Source organism: Lithobates pipiens, unplaced genomic scaffold (genome assembly GCF_037356315.1).
Source record: "Lithobates pipiens isolate NorthernLeopardFrog02 unplaced genomic scaffold, aLitPip1_a1.2 Scaffold_8, whole genome shotgun sequence".
NCBI lineage: Eukaryota > Metazoa > Chordata > Amphibia > Anura > Ranidae > Lithobates > Lithobates pipiens.
The window spans coordinates 485951570-485978370 of NW_027507903.1; the positions used below are offsets into that span (position 1 = coordinate 485951570).

At 45.4% G+C, this 26801-nt stretch overlaps 1 protein-coding gene across 6 annotated transcripts in view; it reads right to left on the minus strand.

Annotated features, from left to right (window-relative positions):
- Window positions 1-26801, minus strand: part of IQSEC3 (IQ motif and Sec7 domain ArfGEF 3) — a 142264-nt gene that overhangs the window by 42251 nt on the left and 73212 nt on the right. For all 6 annotated transcript variants that reach the window (XM_077468962.1, XM_077468963.1, XM_077468965.1 and 3 more), the window contains exon 2: window positions 19592-19660. In XM_077468962.1, the coding sequence (XP_077325088.1) occupies window positions 19592-19660 (69 nt within the window). The remainder of the gene's footprint in view (window positions 1-19591; window positions 19661-26801) is intronic.

The following is a 26801-nucleotide window of genomic DNA, read 5'->3' on the forward strand; positions in this document are numbered from 1 at the left end:
AGATCTGGGAACACAATCATCAATGTCATATAATAGCTTTTAATGACAAATGTTAAAAGCAAATTAAAAGAAAGAAGGGGATGGATGAACAGATGGATAGAAGGAGGGATGGATGCCTCTGGGGTCCTCAGTTCACATCACATTATCTGCATGAAGTTTGCCAATTCTCCATGCACTTGTGTGAGTTTCCTCCCATATTCCAAAGACTCAGGTCAACTGGCTTCTGTGTAAATCGGCCCTAGTATGTGTGTAGGTACTCATGAGATAGGCCTCATGCAAACTTGGCATTTGCCCAGCTCTTCGGAACACCTTAATAAAAGCAGTGGTAAAAATGAGCCTAAAGTCGCGTTTTGCAAACGCATTTGGGCGCATTTAGGTGTGCAGGCATTTGAGTATTTATCATTTAATTGGCCTGAATATTAATTTATTATGGCCATTGATATAAATGAACGCGCCTAGAGCTTAGGTGCGTTTAGACGCGTTTACATGCATTTTTCATGAAGTTTTTTTCTGCTGAAACACTCCTCTCCCGAACAAGCAAATTATGTTTTTTTTTCTACCTCTAAACGCTCCTACCTCTAAGGCCTGAGTGCACATGGCCACATAGTATAACGTGGAGGTGCATGTAAAGGCAGAAAAAAAATCAAACGCCTTTAGCCAAGGTTAACACTGACAGCGAGATTTAAATCGTGTGAGTACGATTTCATACCTGCATATCAGTCCTACTTTGGGGGCGATTTCAGAGACATCTGTGCGGGTTGCTGCACAGATGTCTGTACAAATTGCACTCAGAAGTTGCCAAAAGTAGTACAGAAACTACTTTTGGGAATCAGTGCGCTGCCACAAAGTCAGCGTTCAGATGGTGCCATTGCCGGCAATAGCCACAGATTTGACATGTCAAATCGCATGCCAAATCGCTGCAATGTGAACCTAGGCTTCAGTGGTATTTTTGACATCCAGTGTGCATGAGGCCATAGGGACCTAGGATTGTAAATTGCATGAGGGCATGGACTGCTATATAAATACCTGCATAAAAAAATGCATAAAAAACAAACAAAAACAAACTATGCATTACTACACAGAAAATTCTATACACACAAAATAGTAAAGTAAATATTTGTTTATTTTATTGCATACATATATAGTTATATAGAGAATATACCATGCACTGTGTTATATACGAGTTATGTATATAATGAATTTCATATGAATACTTCATAATGATACATATGAATACAATGTTCCTGCATGCAGATACACAAGATAATTAAGATTACAGATCTCATATGGGAGATGTCATGCTGGGCTCAGATCCTATTTGTTTATTAAATGATGACGGCACTGTCAAATTAAAACCAACTTCCGTATTCAGTGTAAAAACCGATACGCTCAGTGCATGTGATCTGAGCTGCCAGGGCATGTTGGGACCTATAGTCCCTTTACAAGATGACCCAGCAGGGATTATTATGCAGAAATTAATTTTAAAACCTCAAGTGAGTGCCTCTGTCAGTTGGTTTTATGATTACTAGATGACTAATATTTTAGCTATGCATGTGGATGAACACTAGAGAAAGATCTCATAATCATCTTTCAAGCTGAGCTATAGAATGGCACTGACAATACAGACTGCAGCAGCTTCACTACTCTTTCTGACCAGCAGGTGGAGCCTGTGAAAGCTCTATCTGCAGCGGTATTTGAGGCTATGCTAGAGAAAGTATAGATAGCTCCTATATACAAAGCATGTCATGCAATCTGTATTGGTTGGATAACATACATTGCATATAATGTATGTCAAGAATTTGGCATTTCATTCCTATCGTGCATTGGAAACCCCATTCCCAAAGGAAAAAATATTTGAGGTCTTACGTATTTAGCACCGACAGCTGCTACAATAACACCAATAACACTGCATTGACTTTTTAAAATATACTTGTTGTTTAGTCATTAAAGTATATATGAAGCCAAAAGTAAAAAGTTATGAGTTTACATACACTTTAGAGTAAAGCGGATAGGTGAGACTGATCCTTTACATTGCCAATGAGGAAGGTTTTGGTGTTCTTCAGAAGAGTTTGGAGTTTGGAAGAGTTCATAAATAAAGGATACCCTGAAGGAGGTTAGGTTAAAGGGAAGGTAGGTGTGCCCAGTCCACCAAACTACCTCAACCCTCTTTTTCATAAAGCTGATCTTCACTCAAAACCACGAAATAAATAGTTAGAACCAGGTTGGTGACTTGGCTTATCTCTACCGCAGATAAAGAATCCAGCCTTGTCACCTCCCAACTTTCCTGCCATTGCCCTCCAGTGCACAGAGAAAAACCAGCAGTAGACTGATAAGCGCCACTCTCTGCCCACTCTGCTCTCTCCTCCTGTGAGCATGTTTCTTGTTAGCACATGCTTATTCAGCGCACATCTTTGGCTCCTAGTGTCATCCCTCCCTCGCTATAACATAGCTCCCGACTGTTCCTGATTTGCAGCAATGCCCCTCTGTCCCTCATTCCTCCTCATTTGTCCCTCATTTTGGTCTGATCCATATAGATGTATATAAAATACACTTTCTATCTATCAAAAAGTGTTTTCCAGTGCTAAACCTTTCATCTGATTTCTAAATGGCTTTATTTGTAAATTCCAAAAGCCAATATAAAGGAATAGGAGTGGTACAAAAAGCACTTGTGGGTTTAACCAATCTTGTTTTTTTTGTACATGTCTCCTTTAAGGGGGTGTGGCAAGAGGTGTGTCCTATGTCTGCATACTTTTGTTGATAGGTATCCCACATTCCCATCTCAAAAAGTTGGGAGGTATGCTATAAGGGTAAATTTATACATGCTCTAAATCTACCTTTCCTCTGAAGCACGAACCGTGCTCCGATTGCGCCTCCGAGGCTACTGACAGGCGGTGAGGAAGTGATGTGATGCCTCCTCACTGCCTGTTTTAACCCTAAGTGTTTGCTTGTTTGTCTGAATGTGTCGCCTTCTGCGGGCTTGCCGCCCACTAATCACTACATGTCTGGGAGACTTTGCCGAAGGCACGAAGCATAGCGACTGCAGCATGTAAACACCCCCACCTGCTGCCTATTGAACCTTAAGGGGGGCGGTTGGCAGTCAGAAAAACACAACTCCACCATGCATTTTTACCACCCCCCTAACACACACATCTAAATGAAGCCTAGATGTTGTACATGAGGCTTATACAAAAACAGATTTAGGGACTTACATGAGCTGCATTTAAAGCCGAACTCTGGGGATTTTTTTTATAGTAGCCCTCCCCTCCCCAATACAAGAGTTAACAGCTCATTCTGCCTACAAGATGATGAATAAGGTGATGTATCTACCTTACTACTCACTCCTTTCAGCTCTCTGACACCATCCTGTACAATGCAGGACCAGCAGTCCTGCATTGTTCTGAAGGATGGAGAGGGCTTGTCCGCAATACAGAGCACTTGCCAGTGGAGGAGAGCATTGTGGGGGGAGGGGGGGGTACGGTAAGTCTATCTCCTTATTTAACTCCCCCTTGGCAAAACAAGCAGTTAACCCTTGCAGTGGGCAGGGGGACTTATTGCAAGGGTAAATCTTGTTTTTCTTTGGGGTTCAGCTTTAAAAACACATTTAAAGTGGTTGTAAACCTCTGACATGAAATCTGAACAAATCATATCCTTCTATAGGGTGTTTCGTGTCTCAATTAAGAGCAACAAGTGTAATTTCTGATTTCTGCTTTGTTCCTCTAATATCTGCATTACTCACTTCTTAAAATTTTTCCTGACACCAAGAGAAAAAATGGTGACAGGGGAGGGAGCTCCAGATGACAGCCTCAGTTCTGTTTATGTGTGCTATGTGAAGGGGGTGTGTCCCTTTCCTCCAATCAGCTGTTAGAGCTCTCCTAGAAGAGAGAGTTGGGTACACACCGCTCACAAGCCACCTGCAGGATCTCAAATACTGCTGAACGAATCCAGGTGCCTGCCTGGTCAACAGCCAGAGAAATCCAAGTGACAAGCAAATAGGGGGTGGCGGCACATCCAGGAATTAAAATCAATGACTTTTATTGAAGAGCCACAAAATCATGACACAATACGTACCAAGAGGTGCTCAGTGGACGTGTTTCACACAAACGTACTTACTCATGATGATTAAGCACGTTTGTGTGAAACGCGTCCACTGAGCACCTTTTGGATCGTTATGTGTCATGCTCCTATGACTTTATGGATCTTCAATAAAATTCATTTGAATTCCTGGATGTGCCACCACCCTTCTTTATTTCCCTTGTAAGAGTTCTCCTCACTGAGCTCTGCATAGTGTAACTTTTAGCTCTCTGTCCCATTTTGTGACAGCTCAGAAAAGCTTTATAAATTCTGGACTTTGAAAGACTGCAGATAAACAGGTACAACTTTGTTTCATCTCTGTGTGTCACCTGAGACCAGTCAATTTTCTGGGTGTATGTGAGGGTTTACAACCACTTATAAACCTCAACCTACTAATAAATACAAAGCTGCACTGATTCTTGTTTCGGAGTTTGTATTGGAGCTGCCGCCATTGCTCACTTGCTTTTAAAGGGGTAGGGTAGGCTCTGGGGCTGTCATCCTAATCATAGAGGGATGAGAGTTTCAGGATGAGAATTCAGACTTTACTGGCTGCATGCTTGTTCCAAGCCAGAATAAGCAAAATATCTCTAGGGATTTCAGTAATTAAGGCTTAAAGTGGCCCTGTCATTTTCTATCACAATTTAAAATAGCCATACCTTGAAAAAAAGAAAGTGGATACTTACCCTTCCTCCTGCTCGCACTGCCAGGATGCAGCTCTTTCTACAAGAAATCTTTGTCTGAAGTCTGAAGGACTTATGCTGCGTACACACGACCAGACTTTTCGACAGCAAAGGTCCGACGCAACAAATCTGTCGGACAATTCGATTGTGTGTGGGCTCCATCGGATCTTTGCTGTCCAAAAATCTGATAGACTTTAGAAATAGAACCCGTTTCAAACTTTTCTGTCGGACCCAGTTCCTATGGAGAAATCCACTCGTGTGTATGCTAGTCCGATGGACGAAAACCAACGCTAGGGCAGCTATTGGTTACTGGCTATGAACTTTCTTATTCTAGTCCGGTCGTATATCATCACATTCAAATCCGTTGGACTTTGGTGTGATTATGTGTGGCCAAGTCCGTTTGTTCGGAAAGTCCATCGGAACTCTGCCGAAAGTCCGTCGGGAAGACCGTCGGACCTAGTCTGCCGGAAAGTCTGGTCGTGTGTACGTGGCATTAGTAGTCATGTGGAGACCAGAGGAAGGAACCAGTGACTACTGCAGGGAACTGTTGTTTTCCCTTTGGACTTCAGACAGGGAATGGTGTGGAGTCCAAACTGTAGAGGCATCAGAAATGGAAAGTTTTACCCACTTGTTTACCGGGTATGTTTTTTTTTTTTTGTTTTTTTTTTTAAGGGGTCACTTTTGACAGTCTTTCCAAAATAACCAAAACCTTCTCAATGAAAGAAGCACAGTGCCCACCTTGCCTACTCTGTAACAAAACAACAGGTACACTTTAATCCATATTCCATCAGAGAACACAGGGTAATATGCACAGTAGTGACAGTTAATACATTTTATTGCAACCTGAGAGACTATTAACCTGAGATTTTCCACAGGGACCCCCCTCTCCTTCTCCGTCCCCGAATTATATTTCATCTGTCACTGCTCTCTGTGTGTTATCACGATGCATCAAAGTTTTGTACACGCTCAGCTCATCCCAACTGCAGTGTTTGCTTTTCTTCACCGGAAACTAATTTCACTCGGGTGGATGCCAAAGGATTAAATCCCCCTTGACCTCATAGATGCCAGTGATTGCTTTTAATAGACTAGGCAAGGGAGATTCTCTGCTTCTGCAGTGTTCTACATAACGCTAAAGTCTTGGACAAGGAGAAACCCATTTGTAATGGGTGGAGCTGGGAACCCCAGTGGGAAAATGTCACTGCTGGGTCCCAAAGCGATATTACAATATGTTGGGTGAGTTAACCCCATGACACCCAGAAAAACACTTAAAAATTAGTCTCAGGTGGATCCTGCTCGGTATAACAGTTTGGGGCAGCAAAATAAATAGTATATGAAGATAAAACTGCCTGTGCACACAGCATCCAAATAGATTATTTCATTAGAGCCAACTTATACTCACATAAAGCCGAATTTACAATCTTGCAGGGCTGGTTATATAAGAAGGGCTTAAAAACGTATCTGTCTTGGAGAAATTGCTGCTCCAGGCTCCCTCCAGTGCAGCTCACATAACCAAAAACCCAGGTTCTTGGTCATGTGATCTTTGCTGCAGCGATTTATCAGTTTAGACCAGTGATGGTGAACCTTGGCACCCCAGATGTTTTGGAACTACATTTCCCATGATGCTCAATCACTCTGCAGTGTAGTTGAGCATCAAGGGAAATGTAGTTCCAAAACATCTGGGGTGCCAAGGTTCACCATCACTGGTTTAGACTAATCCTTCCTTATCAGTAGAGAGTATGTCACCAAAGACCTAGGCTTTATGTCAAGTGGCCAGGACTGGAGGGAGCCTGGGGCATCATGTTCTCCGAAGTAATTCAGCCCTCCTGTCTTTATGTATCTCTGCAATAGCTTTAAAATGATAAATAATTATTGATCTGCTTTATATGTTTTGAAAGCTTAAATCTATTTAACTGCTGTGAGTAATATCCCCAGAATTCTTTAGGAAACCTTTCCTGACAGTAACATGGAAGGGTCCATTGTAATGGGTAATAAGGTAAAAAAAAAACAGCCAGGCAATTGGCATTTGCAGAATAAGTTATCCATGGAAGTCTGCATGTTCCTCTCAGGAAAGGCTTTCTTTTAGAGTTTTTTTTTTTACAGGAGAGAAAGACATACTGTGACTTGAAAAAAGGTTTGTAAAATGCAGCCTGTCAATTTACTGGAAAAGTGACAGGTTCTCTTGTTGGCAGGCTCAGAAAGATACTCATCATGCTGAACAGAGATCAGCGCCATGCTGTAATGCTCTGTGTAGTAATTAGTATTATATTTCTCTGTGCAGGGTTTCAAGGCTCTGAAGGTCGCTGTGCTAATGGATCGGTGTCACAAGCTCTGCTCCGCGGGGGCAGGGACTGTGTGAGCAAATGCCTTGACACGATGCTCCACTCACACACCTGGGGGGCGCTGCTGTAAGGTTGCTTCCCTGGGAGTGGGGCTCCGCTGAGGGGGACGTCACTGTCTGGGCCTGTGCAATGACAAACAGCAGCATGTTAGGGGGGAGGGGAGTGACAGGAGAAAGAAGAAAAACATCCATGTGACCTGAAAGTGCAGAAACCAATAACATGCTGATGTTTGTCAGTAACAGTCCAGGGGTCTGCATATGTCATTTTTTGTTAGGAGTATTTGCCAAAATTTCCAGGACAAATTCCTGGGACTACCGCCTACAATAGTACAAAAATTATCCTGACCTTCTTCAAACAAAGCCCCACCCCCACGGAGCTAGGGAATTCTTAAAAGGTTAGTCCACCCAAGCCTCAAATTTCAGTTTTAAGTAGATGCTGAAGAAATAAAATACCTAATAGTTTCTTATATCACTCTAGGACTCCTGTAGCAAGGTCTGCACATTTGTTGCTCCCATTACAACATATTGCACATGCAGCTTACCTTACAATTGATTTAATTTGTTGCAGTTGTTCTGCTTTGTTACTGATTGCGATATTTGACATGCATTTAGAAATAAAGGGCATGCTTGCAAACATTTTACATCATATATGACTTGGAAATTTGGCACAGAAAGGAAAGGAAAAGCATTACAAGGATTTTCACATAAACTTTACAATAACTCAACCCAAAACCATTACAAGGATTTTCACGTAAACTTTACAATAACTCAACCCAACAGCTATGTAGCTCACCCACAGACAGCACAGCCCCAACTCCCAAACTGTGACTTGATTATCCTGAAAACATCATGACGCACACATCGCTTTAACATGAAATTACTGCTAAATTAAATGACAATCTGAAGTTTTATCCAAGCTCAGTAAACCTGGCTGGGCCTTGTGTCTGCACTTCAAGAATTCTCCAGTTAAAATCAATATTTATTTAACGTAATCTGGCAAAGAAAGACTGCCTATAAATTATAGTCTGGTCCCCAAGACAAGGCACCCTTTTTTTGATGCGGAGGGGACCTCTACTTGTTGATAGTACAGCTGGTTTGTGAAGATGGGATGGCCTTCAAGGACCCTTCTGTTCTCCTGATGAGATGGTCTATAAATCTATGACCTAAAGTGTTATAGTGGCCTACAAGCCAAGTGATCTGCATCTCTATTAGATACAACCTTACAAGGAATGATTTGCAAGGCCCACTGTCCTGAGATGAAGCATAATCCTCTTATTTTTGGGATATATGATAGAATTAGGCATGTCGATACCTTCTGTTCTAAGAAGGCTTTACTGTGGTACACACTAATTCGATTGGAAAGCTTTTTCATTCCTTTAGTTCAGTGTTTCTCAAATCCAGTCCTCAGGCCCCCCCAACAGGTCATGGTTTCAGGTTTTCCATTATTTTTCACAGGTGATTTGATCAGTTTCACTGCCTTAGCAATTACCACAGCCGTTTCATCTGAGGGAAATCCTGAAAACATGAACTGTTGGGGGGGCCTGAGGACTGGATTTGAGAAACACTGCTTTAGTTCTTACTTTACCTGTATGGTTATAGTGTCTTGTTGGGTCCCAAGCCCTACTGGTTTCCCTAAACTGCCCTGATATTAGTAAAAAAAACTAAAACAGTTGTACCTATTTTGGAATAGATGGCTATAAAATGTATATATATATGCAACATACACCAGTGGTTCTAGATATGCATCTAGTTTAAGGGGCATATTGGAATCATTTGGATGGCTACACTTATGACTCCACAGGAAGAGGGGAGAGCAGAGTGCTGAGAACCAACTTGAACGTCAGTATTGCTCTTATGAATGATACATTGCTCTACAGAGTCTGTAGCTATAGAAGTTAGTGAGGGCTTGTTTAAAACACTTATTTACTGCTCGTTAAGAATATGAAAGGCGAATTCAGGTCTAAGTATCAAGGTCTCTAGCTCCTTCCATCTCTGTTGCTTGCCATTTCTGAGCAATCCTTCATCATCCTGTTTGCCCACCAGAGCATGGTGAAATACATGGTATTTCAGGAATGGGAGAACATGTGAATCTTTTCCAGTGGTGAACCTAGAATAGGTGGTCGAAGCACTCCACACCAGATCCAGCCAGGAATAGGCTGTTGTCTGGGTGTATTGAAATATTAGTTCCTCCATTGACACCAATCATTTTTTTTATAGCTGCCTATCCCTATGTAGGGGATGTGAAAAAATAAATATATGTCCCAGTGTTAAATATGCTAGGTATGCCGCTGCTTTCCTCTTGCTACCACAATGCCACGCTGACTGTTTGAGCAACTAATGATAGTGGGGGGTGAGTCTTAAAGACCTATTTAAACTTGCAAATGAGGCAGTTTATGATTACTTGTGGGAGACTCAGACAATTGCAAGGAACCCTGCTGAGTCTCCTGCAGGTAACTGTTGTCAGCCTAATTTGCACTAGTGCAAGGAGCTTAGCCTTTGAGCAGTATTAAACTCAAAAACAAAATGTAATTATTTGCCGTTTACAAATTTTAAGATGTGGTGGATGCATTCGTTTCCATTTTTATTTTTTTATTTTCAAAGTTAGGCCCCTATCACAAATGTAGACTGTTTGTCTGTTTTTTATCCATCCATTGATGGATGAAAAACAGACATCAATGCATCTCTATGGAAAAGCGGATGTAAATGGATGACCATCCATTTACATCCACTTACAGCCACTTCTGTCAACATCTGTTTTTTGGAATGGATCAAAGCACTATTTTTCTTCCGTTAAAAAAATGGATCGAACAAAAACTGGATGTAAACAAACGGTCCGTTTTCCATGAAAAAATGGCTCCAGGACTCAAGTGGTTAAAGCGGAGGTCCACCCTAAAGTGGACCTTCCGCTCATTGGAACCCTCCCCCCCTTTCAGGGGGGAGGGGGGTGCAGGTACCTGTACAGTACAGGTATCTGCACCCACTTCCGGCGTAGATTCTGCAGAAGGTACGCCCCTTTCCGAAGGTCCCCGGCTGCCTGCTGGGAAACGCACGGATCCCAGAGACAGCGGGGACCATCCTTATTGCGCAGCGCGACTCGTGCATGCGCAGTAGGGAACCGGGAAATGAAGCCGAAAGGCTCCACTTCCTGATTCCCATACCCAAGATGGCGGCGGCAGCACCCGAGAGACGATCGAGAGATCGGCTTCGGGTGCCGACATCGTGGGCGGGTAAGTGTCATTATTTTAAAAGTCAGCAGCTGCAGTATTTGTAGCTGCTGGCTTTAAAAAAAAAAAAAAAAATGGCGGACTCCCGCTTTAAGGACTGGCGGCTGTAAAAAACTGTAACACTGGCAGTGGTGCTTCCAGTGGTCAGTTTATTTATGTAAAACCTTTATCCCAAAAGGTAAAAAAAACAACTCAGCCACAACATTTCAGGATTGGCAACCTACAATATATTAAAGTTGAGTTCCAAGCAAAAAGTCATGTCTTTTTTAAACAATTGACCACCCCACCCCCCCCCCCCCCCTTTTGGATATTTGACATTTTTTTTTTTTGGTACCTTTTTTTTTGGGGACTTCCGGCCTTCCTCCTTCCCCCCGCTGCATTCTGGGACCTGTGTGTGTCCCAGAAAATGACGGGACCATTCAGAAAGTGCCGTGCAACTTGTGCATGCACAGTAGGAAACCGACTGTGAAGCCTTCCCTTACTTGCAATGCCGGCGCCTGCACCCCAAGCTGATGGACAGCTTGGCTTGGGGTGCCGACATTGCGGGCTCCCTAGAGAGGTAAGTGTCCTTATATTAAATGTTAGCAGCTAGCGTATTACAGCACTACAAAAAATGACAGGAGGGGAGGGGATCGATAAAAGACCAGTCACCCTTCGTAAGGAGAGCGATCAACCATAACCAGTCTTTATTATAGGCAGTTCTTCCAATGTTTCACATTAGATTACTGCACAGATGTGGAAGGAATACACAAAGTAGACCAAGATTCATGTAAGAATACACAAGGTTTCTATTGTTTAACAATATTTGCTTTTCCTGGTGGTAAGCTTCAAGTAAGCTCTGACCGATTTGATGTGAAACTTACAAAAGGCTTTTTGAATTGGCTCAATTGGCAAAATAGACCACCACAAGGAAGATCAATTTTAGCAGAAGTGGGGGCTACCTTGGGGAGCGGTTAGGGCAGGACACTCTCCTTGGACACAAAAATGGCAGTAAAAATTATACAAGGCATTAGAGAAACTCTGGCCACAATAACAAAGTAAAACTAAATTTGAGAGGTGGACAAACAAGGCTTTTTTTCTTTGCTAATACCACTAGACAGCTTGTGGTGTGTATGCTTAGATAGGACTTTTATTTTAAGTGTTTAAAATGAAGTACAGATTCATTTGAAGGATAAATAGATTACGTTCAATTAACCTTCCCTTGCAGCTGGAGACAGTCCTCTGTGCCCCTTATTAATTGAGTTGCCATTTCTGAGCATGTTCCAGGAAATCCTCTTCTGTGAACTATTGGCCAGAACTGAACTGTATGATCAGGATGAAGCCGGACACTTTGTATAGGGCAAATGAGGTCTTTCTCTTTCACTAGCGTATAGGCTTGATTTGTTCAAGGGAAATGGACAATAGCAGGGACGAATCAGTTTAAAATGATTATACCCTTTATGCAGCTTTGCTCTTACATCAGAAGCATGTGTATAATCACTAGAAGGTGGTACATGGACCTAAAACCATTACAGAAAATCACTTTTTTTTGGGGTGGGGGAATTGTCACCATTTAGCTAGTGCACTTTCAGATGGTGGAGTAGACACCCAATAGCAAACCACACTTCTTAGTAAATCCATCATATGTATGCTGGAGGATGTGAACAAGTGGGAAGAATAGTGGACCAAAAACCAAATTGAATTGATATAGCTCAAATGCCCCAATCTGTTATCCCAGCTGACTGGCCACAATGTTTGTAGGTACTGGTTGGGTAAATACTAGCTTGTGAGACACATTGAGAACTACAACAAAATGGCACACCTCTGCACACTGCTTTGGCATATAGTCTGCTCCTCTTAGCCAAAAATTGGTTCAGCTCAGTTTCCTACCTATGAAATAAACCACCTCTAACATGTTTTGCCCATTGTAGATTAAGCCTCTACTGGACAAAACATGTTAGAGGGGGCTCCACCATTGGTAGGAGACCAAGCTGAAGCCATTTAGTACTAAGAGGAGCACACTATATGTTGAGGCAGGGTGTCGTTTTGCTGTGGGAAGAAAAACGGTTCAAGGTTAGCACTTCTGCCTTAGCGGACTTAGGTTCTCAGTTCAAATCCCGTTGTGGGTACTAGCTGCATGCAGTTTGCATGTTCTCCCTGCACTTGTGTTAGTTTCCTCCATCACTCCAACGACATGCTGGTAGATTTATTGGTTCCTGTCTAAACTGGCACTGTATGTGTACAGTATGCATATGAACTAGACAACTTAGATTGTAAGCTCCTTAATGCGGTAGTAAACCGCTGGGTGTTTTTTGTTTTTTTTTCCTAACCTGAAAGGTGATTTCATAATGGGCTAGTATGTATAGCATACTAGCCAATTATGTTAAACTTACCTGAAAACAAAGCCTTCCAGTGCCGCACTGTCACTTCCATCTTAACCCAGTCTTCCTTCCGGGTTCCCAGACTCCAGCTGTGTGACTGGCCACAGCCGCGATGACGTCACTCCTGCGTATGCATGCGGGAGCCACCATTTACGGTACAGGGCTCTGAAAGATCAGCCCAGATGGCCGTTCCTTCAAATTGCATGACGTGACGTCATCATTTTTATGTACAGTAAATAGTAAACAGTGCATGTTTAGGAGATATTTAAAGTACCTATAGGTAAGCCTTATTATAGGCTTACCTATAGGTAAAAATCAGAGATGGGAGTTTACTTCCATCTTAAGGGCAAAGACAGATGTGAATACACAGTATGTAAAGCTCTGTTTAAAATGCCCTGTAATAAATATCTGGGCACATATTAAATATTATAATACAATTTGGTTGCCCATGTTGGCATTCATATGTAAGCTTTAGCTCCCTTCTCATCGGCCTGGTACATAGGGGCATCGTATTGTACTGTATTTTGCAATGTTGTTTTGCATTAGGGCATTCCTATCAAAATCTGGATATGCCTAATCTTTTTGTACCACAACACAATGCATGAGTGGTTCACTCGATGCACCGAAACACACATACATTGATATGCACTGGAAAGGTGTGTTGGGATGCCATTTAAAATAATAATTTATTTTGGATGACATCCCAATGCACTGCATCAGGGATAAGGATGTATAGTGTGCTATGGTAACATCCATACATGCAAGTCATCGGTGTGCAACCAGGCTATATACTGTAAATTAGGCTCTATGTTTGCAATGGAGTGTCTTCCTTGTGTGTCAGCTACAGACTGGCACAGAATACTATATAACATGGTCACCAGATTGTTCTCCATCATCAATTTACCACCAAATTTTCTGTCAACGTTCTGAAATCTTTCTTTAAAGCACATGAAGGTGTGACGCAGCTCAACCAATTGATTTGGGATCTATTGACTTTTTGAAGTTTGCCGATCCAAGCAATACGATCAGCTTGCACCCACTTGAAGGGCACCTACACAACAAGGACTGATATTTATGAACGACCTGTCTGAGCTAGCTTACCAAAATAAAATATTAATTTTAACTGGAGGTCCCCCTTCAGAGGCACCACAAATCTTCAGCAGCTGGCGTTCGGCAGACGGTACACAAACCCCTCATGAAACAGAAAACAAGTCATTGTCTTTATGATTTTTTCATAAATGAAAAGCGAGCGTCCAAAATGAATCTGAAGCAGGGTTTAAATCAATTAGGTGGAACAATGTACACAAATTCTGCATACCAATGTACTAGACGCAGGCAGCAGATGGTCTACAGGGAATAGACGAAACAAAAAATTGCATTGTTCTGCAGAAAAGAATTTTCGGCTTACTGGAAATTAAATATATAGCGCGTCAGGGATGAGCGCATGCAGGATGGATGATTATGAGTTATGGAATGTTCAGATATGCTGCAAATTTTCAAGCGGGGTACCGAATAAAGCAGCAAAACGGGCAACATGCAAGTGATCAAATTTAAATTTACATCAGTTTACAGCAGTCATCAGACTGAAAGTCCATTGCCATGGGTAACGGCACTTAACGACAAACTTCAGATTCCTCCTCTGCCTCTTAGATCACCTCTCCCTGGAGTACCTCTGCATACATTTTTAACTTTCTTTTTTTTAAACTTACCTTTTGCAAAAGTCTTCAGGCTTGTCATGTGACACATTGAGTTTTCAGATGCTCTCCAGCGGTGGGCAGCAATCAATAATACAGAAAACAGATCTGTGCATCACAAGGATTGTAGGGCACTGAAGTGACATCCCCTTGGGTGGGGGGGGGGGTCCCAGAACCACTGCACTCACAGTATCTCCTCAGTCCTCTGGGCTGAATGAGCTGGTCGTCATTCAACCACAATGACCACAAATAGGCCATAGAGCTGGGAGGAAGGTGGTTATTTTTTTTTTCTTTCTTGAGGGCATTTAAAAAAAATAAAAAAATAAGCCAAGGCTCGGGATTAAGGCTTGGTTCACATTGCCTGCCGATGCGGCTCACAACAAGAGTGCGGTGCCTCCTGGTTCACAGATTCAGGTCCGATTTCAGCCCGAATCTTAGGCTGTACTAGGACCCGAAATGGACCAAAAGACGCACAGGGCTAGAGTGCAAATTTGCATCGGAGATATGTGAACCGGCTCCATAGAGAGACAGTCACAATCTCCTGCTATTGCGAAATTGGATGCGGGGATCCCACATCCAATTCACAATAGTGTGAACCCAGCCTAAAGAAATTGCCAAGGGAGACCTAATGTCACAAGTTTGTTCAACCACCAAAATTCAGTAGATTGCAAAGTTGAAACTAGACAACAAATTGCATTCTTTCAACAAATCGAATTAAAATGGGATAAAAAATTACGGCAATTTTGTATTAAGTGATCAGATTTTTCTGCCACACTTGTTGAGGGCGATTTCAATCCGATCTTCTTTCAGTCAGTCAAAACCCCCATTTGTGTCTTCAATTGCTTTACTATTTTGATGAAAACTAAATTGGAAATTTGATCATTCTTTTAAATGACCTTATCTATGAACAGATTTGGTGTGCCCTGACATTGATCAGATAGGATCAAACCACGTAAAAATATATTTTTAAGGGCTATATATCTGTTCAATTGATTGTTCCATCTTTACTTGTTTAACATTGTTGAGTCACAAGCTAGAGTTTGGCATGTGGCCATATAAATGTGCACAATGGAGTTCTCCTTTAAATAATCCCCATATATCCCCTATGCGGTCTTTTTTTTTTACCCAGAGGGTTTTATATTACCTCCATCTCTCCTGGAATGTACTTCTGAGCGCTCTCCCCACCAGGTGTTTGTGAGAAACTCTCTAGAGGATGCTTAATGCTTCCTTACTGAAGCCTTTTCCAGGTTAATTACATGATATAGCAGCAAAATCAAGTTTAATTTCATGCCAAGAAAATCAGCAAAAGGAAACAGCCAATGATTAACCCCTGAACAGCACACAAATAGTTTGAAAATTATAGCAAGAATAGAAGAAATGAAGGCAATGATTTAAGGTTTATTTCCTATAACATCCCTTCATTACTGTACTGCCTACCCACCTCCTACACTCTCTACATCTCTTCTCCGCCTCTCCGACCTACTGCACCCCCTCATACCTCCTACCTAATGCGCTCTCTCCATCTCTCCTTTATGTCTCGCACTTTCTGCATTCCCTTTATCTCTCCTCTTTCTGCCCAACTTCCTAGCTCCAACTCTCTTCTGTCTCTCCCACTGTCTATCTGTTACACTCACACCATCACTTCTCTGTCTCTTCAACCTCCTGCACACCCTAAATCTCTCCACTGTCTCTCCCACCTCCTGCACACCCTACATCTCTCCACTGTCTCTCCAACCTCCTGCACACCCTACATCTCTCCACTGTCTCTCCAACCTCCTGCACACCCTACATCTCTCCACTGTCTCTCCAACCTCCTGCACACCCTACATCTCTCCACTGTCTCTCCAACCTCCTGCACACCCTCCATCTCTCCACTGTCTCTCCAACCTCCTGCACACCCTACATCTCTCCACTGTCTCTCCCACCTCCTGCACACCCTACATCTCTCCACTGTCTCTCCCACCTCCTGCACACCCTACATCTCTCCACTGTCTCTCCAACCTCCTGCACACCCTCCATCTCTCCACTGTCTCTCCAACCTCCTGCACACCCTCCATCTCTCCACTGTCTCTCCAACCTCCTGCACACCCTACATCTCTCCACTGTCTCTCCAACCTCCTGCACACCCTACATCTCTCCAATGTCTCTCCAACCTCCTGCACACCCTACATCTCTCCACTGTCTCTCCAACCTCCTGCCCACCCTACATCTCTCCACTGTCTCTCCAACCTCCTGCACACCTTACATTTCTCCACTGTCTCTCCAACCTCCTGCACACCCTACATCTCTCCAATGTCTCTCCAACCTCCTGCCCACCCTACATCTCTCCACTGTCTCTCCAACCTCCTGCCCACCCTACATCTCTCCACTGTCTCTCCAACCTCCTGCACACCTTACATTTCTCCACTGTCTCTCCAACCTCCTGCACACCCTCCATCTCTCCACTGTCTCTCCAACCTCCTGCACACCCTCCATCTCTCCACTGTCTCTCCAACCTCCTGCACACCCTCCATCTCTCCACTGTCTCTCCAACCTCCTGCACACCCTCCATCTCTCCACTGTCTCTCCAACCTCCTGCACACCCTCCATCTCTCCACTGTCTCTCCAACCTCCTACACACCCTCCATCTCTCCACTGTCTCTCCCACCTCCTGCACACCCTCCATCTCTCCACTGTCTCTCCCACCTCCTGCACACCCTCCATCTCTCCACTGTCTCTCCAACCTCCTGCACACCTTACATCTCTCCACTGTCTCTCCAACCTCCTGCACACCTTACATCTCTCCACTGTCTCTCCAACCTCCTGCACACCCTCCATCTCTCCACTGTCTCTCCCACCTCCTACACACCCTCCATCTCTCCACTGTCTCTCCCACCTCCTGCACACCCTCCATCTCTCCACTGTCTCTCCAACCTCCTGCACACCCTCCATCTCTCCACTGTCTCTCCAACCTCCTGCACACACTACATCTCTCCACTGTCTCTCCAACCTCCTGCCCACCCTCCATCTCTCCACTGTCTCTCCAACCTCCTGCACACCTTACATCTCTCCACTGTCTCTCCAACCTCCTGCACACCTTACATCTCTCCACTGTCTCTCCCACCTCCTGCACACCCTACATCTCTCCACTGTCTCTCCAACCTCCTGCACACCCTACATCTCTCCACTGTCTCTCCCACCTCCTGCACACCCTCCATCTCTCCACTGTCTCTCCCACCTCCTGCACACCCTCCATCTCTCCACTGTCTCTCCAACCTCCTGCACACACTACATCTCTCCAGTGTCTCTTCAACCTCCTGCACACCCTCCATCTCTCCACTGTCTCTCCAACCTCCTGCACACCCTCCATCTCTCCACTGTCTCTCCAACCTCCTGCACACCCTACATCTCTCCACTGTCTCTCCAACCTCCTACACACCCTCCATCTCTCCACTGTCTCTCCAACCTCCTGCACACCCTACATCTCTCCAATGTCTCTCCAACCTCCTGCACACCCTACATCTCTTCACTGTCTCTCCCACCTCCTGCACACCCTCCATCTCTCCACTGTCTCTCCAACCTCCTGCACACCCTCCATCTCTCCACTGTCTCTCCCACCTCCTGCACACCCTCCATCTCTCCACTGTCTCTCCCACCTCCTGCACACCCTCCATCTCTCCACTGTCTCTCCAACCTCCTGCACACACTACATCTCTCCAGTGTCTCTTCAACCTCCTGCACACCCTCCATCTCTCCACTGTCTCTCCAACCTCCTGCACACCCTCCATCTCTCCATTGTCTCTCCAACCTCCTGCACACCCTCCATCTCTCCGCTGTCTCTCCAACTTCCTGCTCACCCTCCATCTCCCCACTGTCTCTCCAACCTCCTGCGCACCTGCCGTCTCTCCACTGTCTCTCCAACTTCCTCCACACCCTCCATCTCTCCTCTGTCTCTCCCATCTCATCCACTACCTCTATCTCTCCTCTGTCGCCTCTATCTTCTGCACGCTCTCCACCTCTCCTCTGTCTCTTCCACCTCCTCCACTGTCTCCATCTCTCCTCCGTCTCTCCCACCTCCTACACTCTCTCCATCTCTCCTCTGTCTCTCCCACCTCCTACACTTTCTCCATCTTTCCTCTGTCTCTCCCACCTACCAACCTTCTCTCTATCTCTCCTCTGTCTCATCTACCTTCTGTACTCTCCCCATTTCTCCTCTGTCTCTCCCACCTCCTACACTTTCTCCATCTCTCCTCTGTCTTTCCCATCTCCTCCACTCTCTCCATTTCTCCTCTGTCTCTCCCATCTCCTCCACTTTCTCCATCTTTCCTTTGTCTCTCCCACCTCCTCCACTCTCTCCATCTCTCCTCTGTCTCTCCCATTTCCTGCACTCTCTCCATTTCTCCTCTGTCTCTCCCACCTCCTACACTCTCTCCTCTGTCTCTCCCACCACCCCCACTCTCTCTATCTGTCCTCTATCTTCTCCACCTCCTGCACTCTCTCCATTCCTCCTCTGTCCCTTACCTCTTACACTCTCTCCAACGCTGCTGCACTCTCTCCTCATCTGCCTTCACCAGTTTCTCCTTTACTACTCTGTATTCCCCCCACCCCACCACTGTCTCCCCCATCTCCTGCTCTCTTTCCATCTCTCCTCAGTCCCCTCCACCTCCTTCACTCTCTTCATTATCCCCCCCCCCCCCCCCCCACTCTATAATGCTGCACTTTTGAAAATTAAGTGAGCACTGCTCAAGCACCTTGAAATAAATACAAAGACATAATTCCAGGTTTTACCTTACAGTGATTTTTTTATTGCAGCAAAGCTTACCTAAACCCACTGTGTAGTACAATTTAGCCAGGGTACACATGCTGTATGGTAGCACGACGATGAAGGTTACACAGTGAAATTGCCCGGAATTTATATAAATGGGCTACAATTCTTTTGCAAAACACATTTCTCAACACACAATGGCAAACTAACAGATGGAAGTTAAGGTTCACTAATATCTGCCCACCCTTAACACAAAAAGCACCTCTCTAATACAACAGTCTAGGATAACAATTGCAGCAAAATGATTTTATACAGATAATTCTCATGATGGATGCAAAGAGCATGGTCAACAGAAGCTGCATACTGCGTATTCATCAGAAATGCACATGCAGCATATTTACTTTTAGGTGGCCCAGATTACCCCCAAAACTAATCCTAAAGCCCAGCTTTTCTGCAGTCCATCGAAGATGGTGATCTTACCTGGGTGGAGAAGGTTTCTGCTCCGCATCAGCAACAGGGCAGCAGAACTGGTGCAAAACCGTCTCATTCCTAAAAAAGATAATATTTTTATTTTAATACAACTCATAGCATCAGTTAAAGAGCTGTGTAAGCGCTTCAATTACATATTTAGCATTATAAGCTCAATTAGATCCATGTATGTTTTAGTAATGTTATTGTATTATATGAGAGGTGGGGAGGGGGTTGCCCCTTCCTCTATCTAACTTTCCTCTCCTGAAATACTCTGCACTGCTGGGGGACTCTGCTCCTTCCTCAGTCCAGTTCTCCTCTCCTGAAATACTCTGAACTGCTGGGGGACTCTTCTCCTTCCTCAGTCCAGCTCTCCTCTCCTGAAAAACTCTGTCCTGCTGGGGGGCTCTTCCCCTTCCTCTATTGAACTATCCTCTTCTTAAATCCTCTGCACTGCTGGGGGGGCTCTTCTCCTTCTAGCTAGCTCTCCTCTCCTGAAATACTCTGGAGGACACTGCTTCTTCCTCTCCTGAAATACTTTGTGCTTTTGGTGGGTTCTGCTTTCCTTTGAAGTGGTTCTAAAGCTTCAAGGTTTTTTACCTTAGTGCATTCTATGATTAAGGTAAAAAACCTTCTGCGTTGCAGGGTCCCCCCTGCCCCTTTTATTCTCACCTGAGCTCGATCTGATCCAGCGTTGTGCACGAGAGCGGCGGTTCTTGCCTTTGTCTCCCTCCTCATTGGGCAGATTGGCATTGGCTCCCACTGCTGTCAATCAAATGTTGTGACGAGGGAGCAGGGGTGGGGCCCAGTCGCCCCGTCTGTGCCAACAGACACAGAAAGGGCGGCTCGGGAGTGAAAACAGCTTCCTATTGGGGCACTCTCTGAAGGGGAGGGGCCAGGATCGCCGGTGGGGGAACCCAGAAAAGGAGGGTCGGGGCTGCTGTGTGTAAAACCATTGCACAGAGCAGATAAGTATAACATGTTTGCTATTTTAATTTAAAAAAACCTTAAGGTTTCATTTTAATTTAACTTTCCTCTCCTGAAATACTCTGCACTGCTGGAGGACTCTGCTCTTTCTTCTAGCTTAGGCCCCATTCACACCTGAGCATAGCGGCATTTTTACCGCAATTTTGCGGCTTTTTTTTACCGCGTTTGCCCTGATTTTGTGCAGGGCAAAAAGGTCACTAATATAAAAAGAAGAAAAATGCCCAAATCTGCCCGATTCAAGTGACAAAAAAGGGTCCAGACCTTGTTTGGGTTTCAGGCGTTCGGCTTCAGGCGACTTGGAGTGGAGATGTGAACCATCTCCATTGAGAATAATAGATTTTTTTTCCCCTCCAGCGTTTTGTAGCTTCAGGCTTCAAGCTACAAAATGCTCAGGTGTGAATGGGGCCTAAGGCCCCGTTCCAATCAGGTTAGCCTGTACGTTTTTCAGGCCACACAGACCTGTCATTCGCCCGCTCTACTCTGATCAGTAGGGAATCTGTGAGTGGATCCCTTAATAATCTTAACAGAGTCTGCCCATTGTGAAAGGGGCCTAACTCTCCTCCCCTGAAATACTCTGCACTGCTGAAAGAATCTGCTATTATTATTATTATTATTATTATTAATAAATATTTATATAGATCTGACATATTCCACAGCTCTGTATAGAACCTGCAGGTACAGTATGTATTTGTGTTGCAGACTCCAGTCCAGTGAGCTGCTTGGGAAATGAACCCAAAATCCAGCACTGCAAGGCTATAGGGATAACAAGCACTAAATGACTGTTCAGGAAAGGGATACAGAGAAGGGGTGGATGCTAGGAGCACAGCGTGCAAGTTACAGACTGCATGCTCCCCCACCATGAAGGAGAAGGTCACGGGGTGACGGAGTTCCATTAGTGTAATGATAGTGCACAGGGCAGTGTGAGATCACATTGTCCGTCTCCTCCGTCCTCCCAGCTGCGCCCTGCTCTGTAATTAAGTCCAATTTCTGTAACTCCAATCCTAATGAATAAATTACACCTCTCAGCACAAGAGCAGCTCTTCATCTAGATGCGTTACCACTGTCACCTTCTGTGCTGCCACTCTGCCCAGTTCTCACAGCTGTATTGTGACCCTATAACTACCACTCCGTGCTGGACGATGACCCTATATTTGCTGAACTGTTACCCTATACCAGTCCCTCAGTACTGAAAAGTCACCCTTTAACACCCTGGTACTCCGGGGGCCACACATAGCCCTTTAGCACTTATAGTGCACTCCTTGGAGTGCCTGCAGACAGTATTTATGTTAAGGTACTTACTCAAGCAATTAAAGAACAATAATCTTTGGACTGGGTTCTAATAGTTAAATGCGTTGATTAATTTCTTTCCCACTATCTTAATTTTTTATATTTTTTGCTGTCCATTCCTTTTATCTTTTTGTGTTTTTTTTCTCTCTGATCTTTTATAATGGATTTTGCTGAGAGAATATCAAATGTTGAACAAGTAATTTTAAGGAGGCTGCAGGGAGCACAAATCTGGAAGAATTCATTTGTAAAGGGACTATAACAGCTGTTATCTCTATTAGTCAAATTTATCCTTTTTCTGATTCTTTTTAGGCCTGTCCCCAGTTTCCAACTACTCCTATAACATGAGCAAACAAGCAGGACAAAACTCTGGATAGCCGCACGCTGGAAAAATACTTGAAATCCCATCTTTAATTGAAACAACGTGGGTCACATCAAAACAAAGTAAAAAAATCCACAGCAAAAGGATTAGCTATTAGTAAGCTAATTAGCTATTAGCTATGAGTAAGCACTGATTGCGGTGCGAAACGCGTTAGGCCTTTCTGTACCCTGTTATTCCTTTTGCTGTGGATTTTTTTATTTTGTTTTGATGTGACCCACGTTGTTTCAATTAAAGATGGGATTTCAAGTCTTTTTCCAGTGTGCGGCTATCCAGAGTTTTGTCCTGCTTGTTTGCTCATGGTGTGTGTAATGGTCAGCACCTGGGGCTCATCAATAGGAGACAGAGCTTCAGTCCTCGAGGATTACCTTGGAGGTGGTTCATGCTTTCTACTCCTATAGTATGTTTGCAGTCTATGACCATTTCCTAGCATTGGCAGTCCCTAACCATCTCTTAGGCTTGATTCACACTAGTGCGTTTTTTGATGCATTTTGCAGAATTGCAAGGACATTTTTTAACATGGGTTCCTATGGAACATGTTCACATCAATGCATTTTTGTGCCTCTGCGTTTTTGTAAAGGGTCGGGGACATTTTTTTCATGCAAAATGCAGCGTTTTGCATGTAATAGAAGTCAATGGACCTGCATCAAAAACGCAAGTACCGCTTTTTTACAGCATTTTTACAGCGTTTTTGCTGCGATTTTGTCGCGATTTTTGTTTTTTTTATTTTTTCCAGTGTATATATCTGGTTGATAAGCAACCACAGTGTAAAAAAATTAAAAATACGCAGCAAGCACTGCAAAAAGCACTGCAAAAACGCTCAAAAGCAACATGCATAGATGTGAATCGAGCCTTAGGCTGGATTCACACCTATGCATTTTTTGTTCTTTTTACATTTTGCAGATTTGCACTACAGAACGTGTTCCATAGGAAACCATGTTAAATGGACTGTAGTGCAAATCTGCAAATTGCAAAAAGCACTAAAAATGCATAGCTGTGAATCCAGCCTTATAGCATGTCTGGAGTCTATGACAACCTCCTGTAGCATGGGCCACCTCTAACTATCTCTTGTTGTAGGCCTGCAGTTTCAGATAATCTCTTGCAGCACTTCTGCAGCCTCTGACCATATCTTGTAGTACACCCTTAGGCTGGATTCACATCGATGCATTTTTAGTGCTTTTTGCAGATTTGCACTACAGTCCATTTAACATGCAAAAAGCACACAAAATGCATAGGTGTGAATCAAGCCTTAGTCCTGAGCATCCCTTGTAGCATGCCTATAGTCCCTGACAATCTCCTGTGAGTTGAGACATGTCTTAGATCTCTGACCATCTCTTGTGACATTTTTATTTTATTTATTTGTGGTACTTATATAGCACCATCAATTTACACAGCATTTTACATATACATTACACAGTCACATCTGTCCCTACCCTCAAGGAGCTTACAATCTAAGGGCCCCAACCCACATACTAGGACCGATTTAGACAGAAGCCAATTAACTTACCAGCATGTCTTTGGAGTGTGGGAGGAAACCAGAGTACACAGAGGAAACCCACACAGCCACAGGGAGAACATGCAAACCCCAGGCAGGTAGTGTCATGGTTGGGATTTGATCCAGTGACCCTTGTTACTGCTAGGCAAGAGTGCTACCCACTTCACCACTGTGACATCTCTGAGATCTCTGACCATCTCTTATTGCGTGTCTAGCAGCATGTATGCCCATAGTCTAACCATCCACTGTTGAATGTTTGTAGTCTCTGACAGCTTTCTGTAGCATTACATTCATTAAATATTATGTGTGGTCCTTTTGGTTAGGGTTCACACTTGAGGCCCCTTACATCAGCCTTGCTCACCCTTGCTGTAACAACCAGTCAAATTGCACTATTCATCTTGTAATATAGATGCATCACTAAACTCAGCAGATCAGGAATTTGGGGATTTAACAAACCTCTGAGCTATTTCTGTGCATTCTGTCTGCAACCAGCAAGTCTCAGCCCTGAGTCTGCATTCTACTTGGGCCCATCCTCAGTCAGCATCACTAAAGAGCCAGCATCACAGAGTCAGCACCATGGAGATTATACTGGAAAAAACTGGCATGCAGCTCTAACTGTCTGTGATTACCTAATAGAAAAATCTGTATCAAAGGAAAATCGGTAGAGTAGATCATCTGCTGAAAAGCACAGACAAACCATTTTTAAAGGGGTGGTCCACCTAAAGTGATATTTTATCTATACATGGAGGTTGGTGGACTGAGCCAGCCTTTGACTTCCTATATACTCCAACAGTGAGTTCTCCCTCCTAATTCTTGACTCTGTTCCTATCTCTACCTGGGGATTTTGAGTGTTCCTGCCTCCTTGTGTGTGTGTGTGTTCTAACTCTTCCACTTACATTCTCTATAATATAATAGAAATAATGTAGGAGGGGTGGTGGGAATCCCTCATAATGGGCAGAGCAGGTGTGCAGACACAGGAACTTAGTGCATGGATGCTGGAAGACCCTCATAATAGAACCAGCAGGTGTGCAGACTCGAACTCAGTGCAGGAATGGTGGGAACCCCTCATAATGGGCACAGCAGGTGTGCAGACTCAGTAACTCAGTGCAGGGATGGTGGGAACCCATCATAATGGGCACAACAGGTGTGCAGATCTAGGAACTTAGCACAGGGATGGCGGGAACCCCTCATAATGGGCACAGCAGGTGTGCAGATCTATAAACTCAGCAAAAGGGTGGCAGGAACTCCTCATAATGGACACAGCAGATGTTCAGACCTGGGAACCCAACACAAGGATGTTGGGAAACCTTTATAATGGATATAGCAGGTGTAAAGTCCCAGTACCTCAGCACAGAGATGATAGGAAGCACTCATAATGGACACATCAACTGTGTAGACTTGAGAATACAGTGCAGGGATGGTGGGAACCCTTCATAATGGGCACAGCAGTTGTGCAGACCCCAGAACTCAGTGCAGGGTCGCTGAGTGTTCCTTTACAAAGAGCACAGCAGGTATGCTATCCTGGGAACTCAGCACAGAGATGTCAGGAACCCCTCAGTACAGAGAAGCACGGATTAAGAATGCAATGATATAAGGAGTGCTGGACATGACAGTGTGGATGAGGGACACAGAGGGTTAAGCTTTATGGGTGGAGCTGAGGAAAAAGGTTTGCAGGAAGCAAGTTCAGTGTAGGGGAGGGGTCATATAAAAGGGAGGGGTGTGGCTTTAGGGGATCATTCGGATCCCAGCGTGACACAGAGGAGGCAGTTTTTCTCTGCTCCTCTGTAATGGCCGACCTGGATGTGATTTTCAAGAGGCTGAGACGGGCGGCGGAGGCGTGCGGAGCGGAGTGGCTGCGGGACCGAGCGGGGACCTGGAGGACGCCGCGGAGGATGTCGGTGATGCAAGTGAGGCGCCGCTGCGTGCGCGGAGGTCTCGGCCTCCGGCGCGTTTTTTCCCCAGGGCCTACACCTCGTCCACCTCGTGACTGTCGGAGCCCGGGGGCCGCTCGGTCCCCCCGGCGAAGAGGAAGGTGCCTGGCTCTCCCTGGTCCGGGTGGTCATTGCGCCGCCGACCGGAGGGGGGCGGGGCCTCGCGGCAAAATGGCGCCGGCTCCGGGTCGGGCCGGGAACGGGGCGGGGGGCTCTGGGTCCAGCCGCCTTGGGGGTGCAGCGGAAGGGGGGGATCCTCGGACTGGGGGTTCCAGCATGGGGACACGCGCGGTGGGGGGGCAGGGTTGGCACGGGGGGGGGGGGTCGCAGCTCCCGGGATGGGGCGGGTGGGATGAAGGGAGCCACCGAGGTGCCTGGCAGGGCTGGTCTTGGACACCAGCATGCCGGGGGTGGTCGGGGGCCACAGGCACTGCGGGATGCGCCTGAACGCGCTGACCAGGAGGTCTGCGATTCGCCCAGGGGGATGGCGGCGCCCCCAGCGCGCACCGCGGAGGACAAGTCCGAGGGTGAGCTGTCGCAGGAGGAGGAATTTTCACATGCAGCGCACGAAACCATGACTGTCGGCAAGGCCCCGGTGCGGCCAGGTAAGTCACGTGATCTTTTGGTTCTGACGGAAGCCTTGGGGGATTTGCTGGGGGACCCGGTATCCCAGAACGGCAAGGGGATGGGGGCAGAGGGCCGGTCGGCGGGGGTGGGGCATGTCGCCCTGGGGGGGCCCACGGACAGCTGCAGGACCTTCTTGGAGGGGCTGCGGGCCCTGGTGGGTAAGTTTGCCGGGGGTTCGGGGGCGCCGCAAGTGGGTCCCTGGATGGCTGCGGGCCCAGGGTCGGGGGGAGGGGGGTCCGGGGCCACGCCGGTGGTGGACCCCCCGACCGCTGCGGCTTCTGGGGGGGTGGTAGACATGGGGCCTGGGGGCACGGGGGTCCCCCCAGTGGTCACGGAACCTGGGGCGTGGACCGATGTGGTCAGGATTGCGGATGCTGCCCGGTGCGACGTATATGTTGATTCGAGGGCCCGGTGGGGGCGTGCCTGAAGCAGGAGGTGCGGGAGAATATTGGCATGGGTGAGTATGTGGAGATTTTCTCTTTGCTCCCCCTTGAGAAGTTCAACTTGGATAGGGTCAAG